The sequence below is a fragment of the Ahaetulla prasina genome, chromosome 6, assembly GCF_028640845.1.
Source record: "Ahaetulla prasina isolate Xishuangbanna chromosome 6, ASM2864084v1, whole genome shotgun sequence".
Taxonomy (NCBI): domain Eukaryota; kingdom Metazoa; phylum Chordata; class Lepidosauria; order Squamata; family Colubridae; genus Ahaetulla; species Ahaetulla prasina.
Window position 1 is genome coordinate 75136739 of NC_080544.1, and position 14649 is coordinate 75151387.

The 14649-nt window shown below is 37.0% G+C and overlaps 1 protein-coding gene across 1 annotated transcript; it reads right to left on the reverse strand.

The window, feature by feature from the left end:
* Positions 1–3653: 3653 nt before the first annotated feature.
* On the reverse strand, positions 3654–13487 carry LOC131200810 (ephrin type-A receptor 4-like). The gene is made up of 3 exons (XM_058188075.1): positions 13357–13487; positions 10001–10068; positions 3654–5287 (listed from the first exon to the last, which is right to left on the reverse strand). Exons 1-3 carry the CDS (start codon positions 13445–13447, stop codon positions 4577–4579), a joined length of 870 nt encoding a protein of 289 aa, XP_058044058.1. The 5' UTR covers positions 13448–13487; the 3' UTR covers positions 3654–4576.
* Between the last annotated feature and the right edge of the window lie 1162 nt (positions 13488–14649).

The following is a 14649-nucleotide window of genomic DNA, read 5'->3' on the forward strand; positions in this document are numbered from 1 at the left end:
TTGGAGCCAGGAATTGAGTTTGAATCCAGCCCCACTGAAAGTCATCACAGCAACCAGATTGGAGCAGACCTTTCCAAACCTGACTGACCAACAAGCATGCCACCCAAAAGATATGAAAGAAAGGACCCTGAGATGTACAAGTAAAGACTAAAGACTCTTTTCAATTCCCAGAAGACAACTGGAAAGACTATGGGGAGGTGGAAATTCATTGTAAGGTTTTCTGTCTTGTCTCATTTACATTGTAATCAGTCTAAAGTACTCATGTAAGGATTGTATTTGAGTGGCTACCACAGCAAGTTCTGAACACCTTAGATTTCTGTCTAATGGTAGGAAATTTGTCCAGCATGTTTGTATTGTTTGTATTGCCTGAATTGTAAAGGTAGCTGCATACACAGGCACACACAGAGACACACCATTCAGAATTAGACTGAAACTATTCCTTCACTTACCTCCACACAAGACTTTTAGGTTGATTTTGCTCTGTGGCACTAAAAGCCCAAGGAGTCAGATCTCCTGCTAATTCCATGGGGAGGCATCCCCTCAGGCAATTCCTCTCTTGAAGAGATAGCAGAAAGTGATATCCAAAACCCAAGCCCTGACTATGACTCACAAATGATGCTGCCCAGTTGCCCAGTAAAGCAAGATATGTTGCACTGGTGGTCTCATGAGTAGAAGTCCCAGGGCTCATTGTGTAATTTATTTTGTTAAGAAAGGAAAAAGCCTGGATTGCACACTGATTAACCTCAATTTGGACTGGGGAAAAAAATCTTGGATAGACTAAAGTAAGAGCTAGGGCAGGTTCAGTAACCAACCCTTGGAAATGGGCAGCCTGTAATTTAAAGGAAAACCATGGCTGTGAAAATTTTGGGATGTGTGCTTGCTTGACCTGACTGGAAGCTCACAGAAAGTGATATCTAACAGCTGAAATTAATTGGCATAGAAAATTGGATACTGTAAAATCCTTACCAGAACTTTTCCCCTGGCTGCTAGACCTTCATGGTTGAAAGCTTTTGGGAGCCACTGAAGGAATCTTTTTTTCTGTTGTCTCTATCAATGGCTTCCTTTGCATCAGGAAAATTAAAAGCACCCACTGATTTGATCAATTTTAATTTTTGCCAAGAGCATGTTTCAAAACTCACGTTTTGAAAAAGAAAAAAAAAAGTAGGGATTGTAGGAATTTAGCACCCACCCCCCTCCTAGAAGAATGAAATATTCTAGGAAATATTTTAAAAAGCAGAATATTATACCTTCCTGGATGAGAAAAGGAGAAACATGCTCTTGGAAAGCGGCCCCCTCCTTTGTTAATAGCCCCAGAAAGACAAAAGACATCTTATCTACAACACAGAAGACCTTCAGCTCCAGGGTGATGGGATTAAGACATGGTCCTCAGGACATGATAGGATTAGCCTCTACCCATCTCACCACATGGCACCTGGGAAGATTACATCAGCCAGCAAGGCTCAGGCAAGCTTGAGAGACAACCTACCAGGCTAGCTAAGACCCCCACCCCCTGGGAGTCTGACAACCAATCAGGATACTCTTCCTGTGCCCCAGAAAGTTCAAAGCTCAGAAAAAGCATAAAACCAAGGAGCACACAGGATCTCACCCCTTTTCTGTTCAGGATCTCAAGCCATGTGATCCTGACCACCATTAAACCATCTTTCCAAGCAGCCTCCATGTTTCCAGTGTCTTTGTCCCCACTTGGAACTGAACCCAGATGGATATTTCTTCCAACAATCCATAGGCTGAATTTTATCTTAAAACAGTAATTATCTTCACCTTGCAATAGACTTCGAAGCTAAGGCAATTTCAATATTTCCCATTCATATATTTTTTTCTCCCAAAAGTCTTGGAAATCAAGTGCACTTTTCTCTTTTCTTCAATTTGAAACAAGAAATTCAGCCAACACAAAAGGGTTGTAAAAATAAATGTAATGTGTAAAACAGTATGTATAAAAATATTTGAGTAAATGGTCTTATATTGTGGAGAAAAATGAGTAACAAAAGACTTTCATTTCAGGGAATATTATTCAAGGTCAAAAGGCTGAATGAACTTGGACCTATTTGGGGCCAAAATGCAGATATCATCAAGTAAATATAAACTGTATTTTCCATTTAAGTGTTCTTTGTTTTCATTATGTAAATTAACATGTATATATAAGAAGAAATGTAGCTTAGTCTCCAATGTTCTAATTTTTCAATAGATCACTATTATTATAGAATCAAATAATAGGAGCACCTTCTGTCTTATCATATGTCCATCAAACCTTTGTTTAGGTTTTAAAATCTTAATCAATCTTAACTCTGATTTAAGGATCACAGGAGGAAGATGGATGAGGAAATGAATGACCTATGACCTTCTCTTGCATTTATATTGCCAAGTTTCAACACTGAAAACAGTTTGGGTAAACAGTTAACAAATATTGTAGACCTGATAGGTTTATCTTCTCTTATGTTTTTCTTCCAATTTCACAATGACACATCTCTATGAAGTGAGAATGTGAGAATGTTTAATTCCTAATCACCTATTTTGTGGCATACTTACAAGAAAATATTCTGGATTCGGAATCAATGCTGTTATTCAAAATTACTAAACTTTGGAGTTCAGGAAATGTGTATATAAACTGGCACATATCATGGAAATTGGGGAATTAAATTGTGTTGTTTATTGGGTTACATTCATTTCAGGAAACTTTAATGAACTAATATTAATATGGAAGATACTCAAAGCAGAAAAACAGAGTTGGATTTGATATTTGGGGATTGAGGATAGCCCTATGAAGTATGCATGCAATTTTTTTTTTTTTTTAAAGATAATGAGTTGATGTTTTTACTAGGTTGTTTTCCCATTTTTGAAGGTTTTATAAGAAAGTACTTTTTTTTTCCTCCCCAAACTTCCAAAAACAAGGCTTCCTTGTCAGCTGATTAAATAATAAAGTGTGGATTACTGACTAAGGAGTGTTTTAGTTTTGCATCAATCAGGGTGAGTCAATATTGCCTCAACACTCCCTTTGGGGAAAACTAATAGCCAATATTCTAATTTTATCATCTGTTTCCCCATAATCAAACTCTATAAAAATTAAATTCCAAGAAACGCAGAACCTAGTAAAACCAGAAATATGTCTCTACACATTAATTTTCTGATAATGTGATCACTTCAAATATGATATCTGTGTGTTGGCAACAATTTATTTGTATCAGGCATCCAAACATTTTGAATGATCCTGTCCTTTTCCAGAGAGACAGAATTACTTGCTTTTGTGATGATGTCCTATCATTATACTAGCCACATTTCAGTTCTCATTCATAATTATAGTATCAAGAAGTTATGCTCAGTTCTTCTTCAATAAGCATATAAATATCTGATTAATACATGATAGCAAAGGAAAACGTTTAGAAAAACAGTTTATTTCAATCAATAACTAATTTTAAATTGCCTATAAATGATCATATGAACCTATTTTAGATACGTGGGATGAAACTGCTATGGTATATTAATTTCACAAAATAAAATAGTGCGATGTTTGTTTTATTCATTAATTTAAAAAGGAGGTTTTTTAGCAAAATGCAATTAAAATACATCAAACACAGTACCCTAAATCTTACTACTTTAAAAATAAATGAAGCTATTATTTTGGGGAGGATTCATTAGAGACTGATCTTGAACAGGTGGCTCACAGGGGCAATCAAGTCCATAATCAGCTATAGTCTACTTATAAAATCATAATAATGTATAACTAAAAATCAAGAGAATCATAAAGAAGATTTAAAGCTCTTTTTCTTTCCTTTCCTTTAAAATAAGCTGCCTTTTATATGAAGGTTAATCCCTAATTCTGTGGAGGATAGGAAAAGGAGGGAGAAACAGATGACTTCTTGCATTTCTGACTAGCCTCCTAGCAAGTTCTTTTGTAAGTGAAACAATGGAGACTTTTTGAGAAATAAAAATATTTCACAAAAGCAGCCATGTCATCCATTCAAGGATTATTTAGTGGAAGAATTCTCAAGTGAGACAATAAAGAGTTATTTTGAAACACAGACTAAGAAGAATTTTAAAACCAAAGCTTTATTTTCTATTATAAAAGTAAAAAAAAACATTTCTAGCCTTATTATTATTATTATTATTATTATTATTATTATTATTATTATTATTATTATTATTATTATTATTATTACTACTACTACTACTACTACTACTACTACTACTACTACTACTATTCCCTTGACATGATTCTTGTTACTACTACTACTACTACTATTCCCTTGACATGATTCTTGTTAGATTTAATTTTTCAAATGAGAAAAAGAAGCACTTTCTCTTAAATGAAATAACATGAATGGATGACAAACATTTAAATGTGAGTGGCAAGATGCAACCCAGTTCTAATCTACCCTCTGATGGCTGTATTTTTTGCCTTCTGCATCTTATGGTAGCGTCTTTGTTCTTTCAGAATGATGCATCCTTTAGTGTTGCCTCCTGGAACTACTGAATTTCTTCATTAGACCACGCTGTCCCACTGCATTCCCACAGGGATTGCTAATTATTGGTTTTCTTCAATTTACTCTCCTTTCTGATTCAATTACATACACCATCCTTTAATGAACAGTACAACGCAACAAGGCCTACCTTGGCATTCTCCATTATGCTCTTCATACCCGGCATTGCACAGGCAGTTGCCAATGGGTACCAGCCATTCACCATCTGCCCCACAGTACATTTTTGGCACATCCTTCTCTTCTGAGTTGTTCACACATGAACCACGAACCTCGACCAAAGAAGATGTATCAGCTCCTGTGATTGTGTCTGGAAACTGAGCCAGATTACGGACTGTCAGGGGACATTTCTTGTAGAAGACACGAACGGACACCAGGGCTATGCAAGCACCTACATCCTGGAATGCCAGATAAAATCCCTTCTTGCTCAATGGACCCACATCACGTATCTCTGTGTTTAATTTCATAATCCTGTCGCCAATGTCTACCTGAGTAAAACTCTCATCAGCAGCAATGGTGTCAATCTTACCAAACTGGCTTTCTCGAATAAAACGCTCCTTGTCGTTGCTTGATTCGTAATAGTACAGGTTAAAAGTCTCCTTGCAAGTTCCCATAACACCTGGCAGGCTGTTGCAGTCTCTTAGTGTGAACTTGATTTCAATATAAACCCTTTGAGCCCCTTCACGTGGAATCCAATCAGTCCGTAACCAGTTGTTCTGACTTGGTTCCATTACATTGCAGACTTGATAAGTGCGGATTGGTGTATTTTTCTCATCCATAATGCTGACTTCCTCCCACTGTGAAGAATAACAGATAGACATATATAAAATCATTTAAAACATACAATCAAACCTTCACCAGAAAAAAATTGTTTCTATTGTACTACTGGTTTCATTGGTTTTTATACAACAGCTATTAATGCTAATTACCAAGGATGTGTCATATATCTATATTAACCAAAGCAATATTCAACAGGAAATTAGCTTTTAAACATTGCATAGTTTAAGGTGGTAGGGTAGTAGAATTTTACAGTTTATTAGAAAGTCAATGGTCAATCTGCCAACATCCATTCTATTTGTCATTATTTGTATAGCATGATTTGAAAGATTCAGACTGCTAATAAGAGCTGTAGTAAAATAAAGGGTATCAACTGAACAGATATTCTGTTTGTATAGGCAGAAAACTAAGAGAAGATAAGGAACTTGACCATAGGTATCCATCCATCAATCAGAAAAAGAGTAGAAATAAGAACTGATCACTTCTAATCATTCTAATTATTCTGATATTATGTTATTCACATTCACATACCAAGTTACAGACTATAATAAAATGCATAACACAAAACTTACTAAAATAATATCACTAGAATCCCAAATAACAATTAAATATAACCAACAGCAAGAAGAAAAATCTCCACCTGTCATATCTAAATCAGTATTCAGTGTGAAGCTAAAGGATTCCTGGTGTGTCAGAATAGTGTGATCAATACATACATCCACACAATTTACCCTATATATGTTGTGTGAGAAAGATAAAATGTATGGGTGTCTTCAAAGAGATTTGCATATATTATCTTTGTCAGAAAAGCATCATAGCCAAGTAACGGAACACAACAGGTGTCAGGTTCAATTACCACTATCTCTGAGTAATCCTGGGAAAGAAATTTGTTTGAAATTCTGGAAGACTTCTGCCACTCAATGTGCAGATCTCAGATTATTAAATATATGGAAATGTTACTGAATAATGGAACAATAGTTTTAATCCACAACAAAGATTAAGAGTCAGTTCTTTGGATTATACTGCATATTCACATTATAATAAAATAAGTAGCTTCAATGCTAAAAAGCTTTAATTTTTGTTCTGTGCACATGTTGGTTTATTTCAAAATGATCTATCTTAAGACAGACAGACAGCTTTCAAGCCAAGACAGTCTGTGTTCCTGAAGAACTTAAATAGGAATAAGGACACCACAGTTATGTCCCTGGTGACTGTAATACTTAAATCTTTCTCTTTAACATTTGGGTAGTTAGTAAATAAATACATCTACACAAACTTGTGCACTCAACCACACAAAAAATGATTCTGAAAAGTGAATATGATTTTATTTTGTTTGCAGTGGTTCAATAAGACTGAGACAAAAGAATAGTATCAGTCAAAAAAGAGCTTTCGAAATGTGATTATATTAGTCATAGGATACAGAAAAGTACTTCTGTGTCTGTTTATTTATTTATTTATTTATTTATTTACTTGCAAAAGAAAAAATAAACTGGTTTTGGTTTTGCTGAATTCAGGATCAATGACAGAGGAAAACATGCTTTCCTCCCCTCACTTATAAAAATTTAACTAAATCCAATCCTTTTCAATGAAGCACATGAAACCAAAACAATAGAATAGCATTATAAAATAGCTTTCAGAGGCTTTATCAGCAAGCAAAATAAATACACTTGTATCAGGGGATGTTATAAGATATAAGCTACTCTTCACTGTATTGTGTTCATAATCATTAAAGTTCATAACCATTAAAGTGCTCTTGAGTTTAAATACAATGCTGGATAGCTGCTTTATAGAGCTGTGGCAGCTAACCCCCAGAGTCAAGATGATAATATTATAGTTATTGTCTAGGGATACTTGAAAATTCAAGAAAAGGGAGAGGGGAGGGAGACTATCCACCATGTCAAACTGTGTCACGGATAATAGGGGAAACTGGAAAGCCATCTATCAATGTAAAATGCTAGCACACAAAGTGAGCAACAAAGTTCTTTAATTTACAGCTGCCATGAAATGAGCATTGTGTTACAATTCTGCCCTTTCTGATGCAATACCCTATACTATGGGAGAGGGCAGGGACAAAAAAGGAGAAGGAATAAAAATGGTCAATGGGATTTCCTTTTGCATGTTTACACAAAAGACAAAGTCAAATTATAAGGCTGGTCCAAAGCCTATTGAATTCTGTGAAAAGAACACAGACCCTTTAATGCAAAATTCCTCATAGGATTTGGTCAAAACTTCTTCCCTTCCTCGATAGAACTGTGTTTTTTCATTTCATATTTATATTATATAGTAAAGAGCCAAACATAATAAAACTGTACATTTCCAGATGAAATAAATTATTGTTTGATAAAGTGTGTGGTCAAAGATTAACTTTGTCCTCCTTTTCAGTTTTGTCAGACAGACTTCCTATGTTTTAATAATCCAGGATAAAGCATTCCAGACCAATAGTTTCTTTTAACTCAAATTTTAAAAATAAACCATTAATTAAACGTATAGGCTAATACATTTGTTCCTCAAGGTCTGCCATGGACTCAGCAATAGACATATTCATTTGTGTAAAGTGACCTATTTTTACCTCCAATCTCTCTTACTAATGTATAAAATAATTCACATTTCAGAAATAACCACTTCTTAAATGGTAACATGGGATTCTGCATAATACAGAAATCTGCATAAAATATAAGGAGGAAGCAGAGTTTATCTTTAAACAATATGTTGGGGTATTTTTGAAAAAAATATTTTTTAAAAAAACTGTCCAATACTCTAAATTGTAGTACAGAATTGTAGAATTGTAGCCCTGTAATATAGGAAAACATTGAATATTTTTCCAGCTTTCCTACAGGCAGATTTGAAAGCCGAATAGGTCCCTTTAAGCTTTTTCTTTTTATCACTATCATGTATAAGCTTTAATTCAATGTCAGATATTATCACAAAAACACTTCTCCCCATTTGTTTTTAGGAAAAAAAATATACACTTATTATTATTAATATAGAATAACTATTTTCTTCAGTGTCTTTAGATTGCTGAAGTTATTTTCATTCAAAATTAAAATATTTAAAGCTATCAAAGAAATACTCCCTATACTGAAAGACAGACTAATTTATTAACTTTTCCAGGGTACGAGACTGACTGGAATCCTGTCTCTTACTGTGATAAAGCTATACCTTTCCCATTGGCAAAAGATGAGGGCAATTGGCTGCAATCAGCAGTGAATATATGCTGTCTACACCCAGTAGCTTGCCAATCATTTCCTGTTGCGTGAAGAAAAGGAGGAGGGGTTCCAGGAACAGCAGAGGCAGACCACAACTTGACTGCAGTCAAGTTCAGGCATAGCAACAATAGGGACAGGACAATTGACTATTTTCCCATCAAAGGGCTGTTTCAAAGCTTATGCATAATGCATCTCTAAATAGATAACCTCACATTCCTTCCTTTCATAGAGATAGTTACATGCAAGCACACAGACACAAATGTCAAGGAATATTAAAGAATAATTTATTTTAGTAACAAGAACTGCATCTGTGGTTATTATGTAGTTGATGGTGTTTGAAAGTTTCTGATTTACCTTCAATTGGTATGAATAGTTTGCCTTTATACAATTAGGAGGAGATGTCTGTTTAATTTTAAAGAGCTCTGTGGTCACTGGGAATATCATGCATCTTGTTTTATTCCTGAAACTGTTCTCCTTATTAGCCTGCTTATGTAGCAAAAAGAAAGTTATATTTCATTATTTAATAAAATGTCTGATCCTATGATATGTAAAATATTAATGGTTAAATATTAATATTAAGTAAGAAATACTCTTGAGTTTCTTGGAACTATCATATCAAACCACATGCTATTTATTTATTTATTTATTATATTGCATATAACTAAGCTATGATTCAAGTTTCTCTCTGTATCCATATCTACAAATCTCTTAATTATTTCATTCGCTAATAGATAACCAAACTCCTGTTCTGCTTGTACAATGCTCTTATCATTGTGCACAAAAAATAGGTATTTTGACAAAGAAAAAGAATATTTACAGCTAAATATTAGCATTTTTAAAAGGAATATTGAACATTCACCTTTCTATTGATAGGAGATAAATTTATGGAATGATTGTGACTTCACACTTCAGAATATTTTCCAATATCGGCAATGAAAATTGAATGAGTTTGTTTAAAGATAACTTTATTAAAATATCAAAATAATTTTTCTGCTTACTTCAAATGTAAAATGGAATAAAATTGTAGGATTTGCACATCATTTAAGAACAGTATTTATATAAATTATGAATATAAGTTATTACTGTTATAAAATTATAAGAAGAGATATGGATTTCCCCGTGATCAAAATAAAAATAATAATAATAATTCATTTATTTTAAAATTTGGTATTTATAACTTTTGAAGGAATATTTTACATTTGTGTTAGAATTCACAAATACGTATTTGGTTCCCTAAATAGAATTGACTTAAAAAATTTACTGACTTGGCTCCTCCTCCTGATTCTAAAATTGTTGTTGCTTTTCTTTTTATAAGGCTCTTTCATGACAGGGAATCCCAGATTTATACAAGGAAATAATACAGTATAATATACAGTATAATACTAACAAGTATTATACATATCTTAAAGGCCACAGAAATAAAATTGAACTTTTCACAATTAGCGAAAAAAAGTATCATCAAGTATCATTAGAAATTTATTAATCAGTTTCAATTTTTATTGATTAGAGAAAATATTCTGAACTTACCCCTCCCTCTAAGGGACTCGCTATCCAGCCAAGTTCACCTTGAACTGATTTGGAATCCAATAAGGTAACTGCAAAAGAAAAGCATACATCAAATCCCAAGTACTCAAATTCAGACTATGTTTCAAAAAGCATCATGAAATGATCTACACAAGAAAAGAAAGATGCTACCCAACCAAAAAAATAAGTATCTTCTCAATGGTAATATAAACAGGAACTTTTATTCTTATTTAGAATATTTATTTTAAAACATACATAGAAAAACACATTCTGTGGATTTGATAATGATAATAATAAGAAGAAGTGACAGGTGAGTAAAAATGCCAACTCCCGTCTAAACATCTGGCTGACTGTGCAACCAATCATCATCAACATAATAATAATACCCCAGTGAAATACTGTCTTGATGTGGTTTTTAAAATTATTAACAACATCTGCCTAACTGAAGGCCATGGGAAGGACTTAATAGGTGGAGAAAAATATCAAATCCAGTCTAAACAGCTGACTGTGTGACCAGCCAATAAGAGGAAGAACACAGAACTGAAGCATTTTAATTTTTTTCATTGAAAATAATCCCTTAAAAAGAAAGAGAGAGAGACTTAAGCTATTTATAACTAAAGCTAAGTCTACTTCAAATCCAGTGTGATACCTAGTGACTTCGTGGACACATCCATGTCATTTGCTTGGAAATAATATAAAATGATATATCTTTTAATATATTTTTTTACTTCACAGTCTAATTTACAGATCTAAAATTACTTAGTATTCTCCTATCCAAGTCCTGTTCAAGTATACCCTGCTAATTCCAAAGGCCATTTTTCATAGATTTTAATTCTAATCCACTTTGAATTTCCAAATGCACAAATCCCAGCAATTATTACAACATCCTCTAGGAGAAATCAATACAGGTATTACAATTTTTACACTGCAGCCCACATAAATAAGATGCCAAGCGTGTTTACACTATCCTACCAAGATACAGGTTGATTCTGTGGATGGGGTGTGACTTGCATTTAGGACCTCTTAATTCATGTCTGAAAGGTCATCTTCAAAAAGGATTAACACTTGCACCCAAATTGAATTGGTTTGGATTTAAAAAAAAACAAACACACTAAGATTAAAATGTTCTGGGATATTCTCAATCTTTGAATGTTGTGTGCAATATGTGTTTAATCAGAAAGCAAGTGCAATATTGCTCACTGAGATTTCCTTTCACATCAATGTATAAAGAAAGCACCTACTCATAATTCATCTTTATTACATGACTCCCTGAGACATTGTTACATGATAGATGGACCTTCCAAGAAGAAATAAAATGTTAATTTCACTAACTTTATAACAAGACTTGTTTACATCATTTTGCATTTCTCTCTATGAATTGTACATCTCATAGGAAAATGTCAGTGAACCGAGAAACAGCGTCAATAGATAACTTAATCTACTGTCACTATAAACAAGGAATGCAACATATTGTGTTGGTCGTGCCATCTTCTGGGTATTTAATGCCACTTGCAGGAACAGCAGAATGATTTTTAAAGTGTTGCTACATATAAGGCAGCAGCGAAAAGTGGATTATGTTGTATAAGAAACATTTCCAGCACTGTATGGAGAGGGGAGGGGGGGGAATGTGTCTTATAGGAAACAAAGAGAGTGAACCAAAATCTGAACAGCTTCAGCACTGCATTCTTTGTACCTCTAGAGGCTCCTGTTAAAAATGGAGCAAGAGTTGGGGGTGTGTTAAGAGTGAAAAATGGCTCCCCAGTGCAGATAACTTAAAAGATGCTGAGACGGACTAAATGAAATCTCAGCTGCTCAGCATTCACCCCACCCCATAAGTCTACAAAAACCACAGGTTCCGTATAAATCATACAAGAGGCTTTAAGGCAACGTTTAAAACAGGACCTATGGGTTATCCTATTTCAACAGCGCATTGTTCTACTTAAGCCTGTTTGTGATTCGGAGACAGACGATCTTTCCTTTCTTTTATTTTCTTTTCTCTTTTCTTTTCTCTTTTCTTTCAAAGAGCTGGTTGATAGCGAAGATGCTAGAAACCAAAGCAGAAGGGAGCTCGAAAATTGCGGAGTGACGGGGGAAATCATCGGCAATTTATTCTGCAAAATCCTTAGCTTTCTCGCTTTTAAGTTTGAGCAACTCACTGACGCTATTTGTCTTACGCGCCAAGTGATTTCCCAGGCATCTCATATCATAAACCACGTTCAAGCTGAAGTTACAGGTATCTGACTCCCAGCGGCCGAAGCCGGAGTGAAATAAATAAGGAGATCTCATAGGGAGGGAGAAAGTGCGGGAACGCGCATAGCTACACGCGCGCACCTCCCTCCCACCCACTTTCCTGTCAAGCAGGTTCATGTCACCTCGTAGCGCGTTAAGTCACCTCGACGCGCGCAGTCGACTGAAGCCCGCGCTGCCGCGCGTGTTTGTGTGTGGGGATGCGCGTCCACGGTTATGTAAGATTTAGACTGGGGAGAAGAAGAAGAAGGGGGGAAAAAAACAAATCCAAACCCTGAATGGTTCTTTCTTTTTGCTTTAGCGCTGCTAAAGAGGTTAAATCAGTAAGAAAATAGCCCCACGGCCGCAGCAAAGAAGGTGCTGAAAGGAAGAAGGCGGGCAGACGGAGAAGCCCAGTCCCGTTTCGGAAAAAGGCTGCTTTGAACTTAAGGCGCCGGTCTGCTAAGAATAAATTAAACGCCTAACCAAATCCACGGAACTCGCTTGCCTTGGCTGTTTAGCGAAGGCGGCTTTTTTTTTTTTCTTCTCAGGGAGCAAAAAGGTCTAAAGCGGCGCGTTTGCACCAGACTGACTGGCTGAAAACAGCTCGCCTAGAAAATCCAGGTCAAGCTCCCACGCGGGTTTCCTCCGCTGCCGCCGCGCGCAAAGCTGTCACGTCTGCGGCAAATTCGGCTGCGGAAGGCGACGATCCCAAGCCGACCGGCCGGTCACAAAGCTGCTGATCCCCAAACAAGACTCTCCAAACTTTCGCCCTCTCTCTGGAGCGTCCAGGGGACGGAGAGGAGCAAAGGCGAAGGGCGGGCGAGCGGGGGTGAGGAGGGGGTGGCAAAGCTTCTGAAAGAGCCCATAGCTCTCCGCTGGCTCTCCGCCACCAGCCTAAGTTTGCCGCGAGCTACCCGCGCGGCTGTCCGTCCTTTCTTTTGCAGGCGAGAGGTCGAACTTTAGGTGGTTTGCCTGTTCCAAGTTTTGCCCAGTGTTTTGGTCCGCAGGAGTGGGTGCTGAAAGACAGGAAGAGCCCCTCGCGCCGACCCAGATCCCCTGCCCCATCCAAGCCCCACGAGCAAGAGGGGAAAGTCTTGGCTCGGCCCGGGACCCTTTTTTCTCTCACTCACCTTCATTGGCCGGATATATCCGAGAACCGGTGACACCCTCGCAAATCCCAAAGAGAAGCGAAAAGACGGTGAAATATACAATCCCAGCCATGGTTTTTTGGTGCTAGCGCTGCTCTAGACTCCTCTATCCCAGTGGAATAAATGCTTAAATTGGGAGTGCAGCAGGCTGTAGACATTGCCAAAGGGGCGGGGGAGGAATCGTGATGCCTCGCCGTCCATCAACGCCATTCGCCTGTCAGAAGAGCTGCTTGAGAGAAAAGCCCACCCAGTCACGCCTTCTTCCCAAAACCACGCCCTCCATGCTCCAAGAGGCCCTCCTTCTCCTGGCTCTTCTCGTATTCAGAGCTTCCTCGAAAGGTGCAGAAGTGACTGGGGGATGGTCTGCGTCTTTTTGTTGTTTTTCTCCTTCCTCAAGTAGGCATCGAAGGTGGTACTTTCTTGCTGCCTCCAAGCTTGGCTCAACCAACGCTCTTTTCTCGTATTCTCATGTCCTCTTACCTACGAGCAGACTGCACTGAACTCATTTAGGTTTCCTTCTAAGAGGATGCCTCTCGCGGATTTTTTTCTTATTCTCCCCTGAAATTCCTGGACTAACGAAGGATATCCTGAATTTAAATGTCCAGCAGGGAAGCGATAGAGGTTTCTTTTGACAGAACTGAAACTGCTTCCTCTCCCCCCACCCCCCGAATTAGGGGGAAAAAATCTTCATAAAAAATAACAAAACGCGAGCTTATTAAATTGAGGTTTACTGTAGTTATGCCTTTATTTTTATTTTTCCTTGAATGGCGTACATTACAGATTGCAGGATAATTTCGCGAGAAACGCCTGCATTGTGCGCGAACGTTTCACCAGAATTGAAGCTGACTAGTCTGTGTTCTAGTTTTCAGGGAAAAGGCTTGATAAAAAAGATGCTTCAGGAAATAAGAGGAATGAGAATTTAGGGGGAAAGGAATGAGAAGGATTTCATGCCTTTAGATTTTTAAGGAGCTTCCTGTCTGGTCCAGCCATATTTAACCGCTTTTAAAGGTGGCCGTTCGTAAGAAACATCCACTACCCACCCGTGTTTTTTCTCGCCTAATCCAACTGAAATAAATAAGGCATTCACCGCGATTTAGAAGGTCCTCCCCCAAATCAGGGGAGAACTTTTCGTAAATAGGACAATGGCAACAAGAAAAAAGCCGCTTTTCGAAAATATCCTTTTTTGTGTGTTTGATTGTGTCTCGGGCAGGAAAATGAGAAACGGCGACCTGATCCTTTACGACAAAACTCCCCATCCGGGCAGCTCCACTCGGA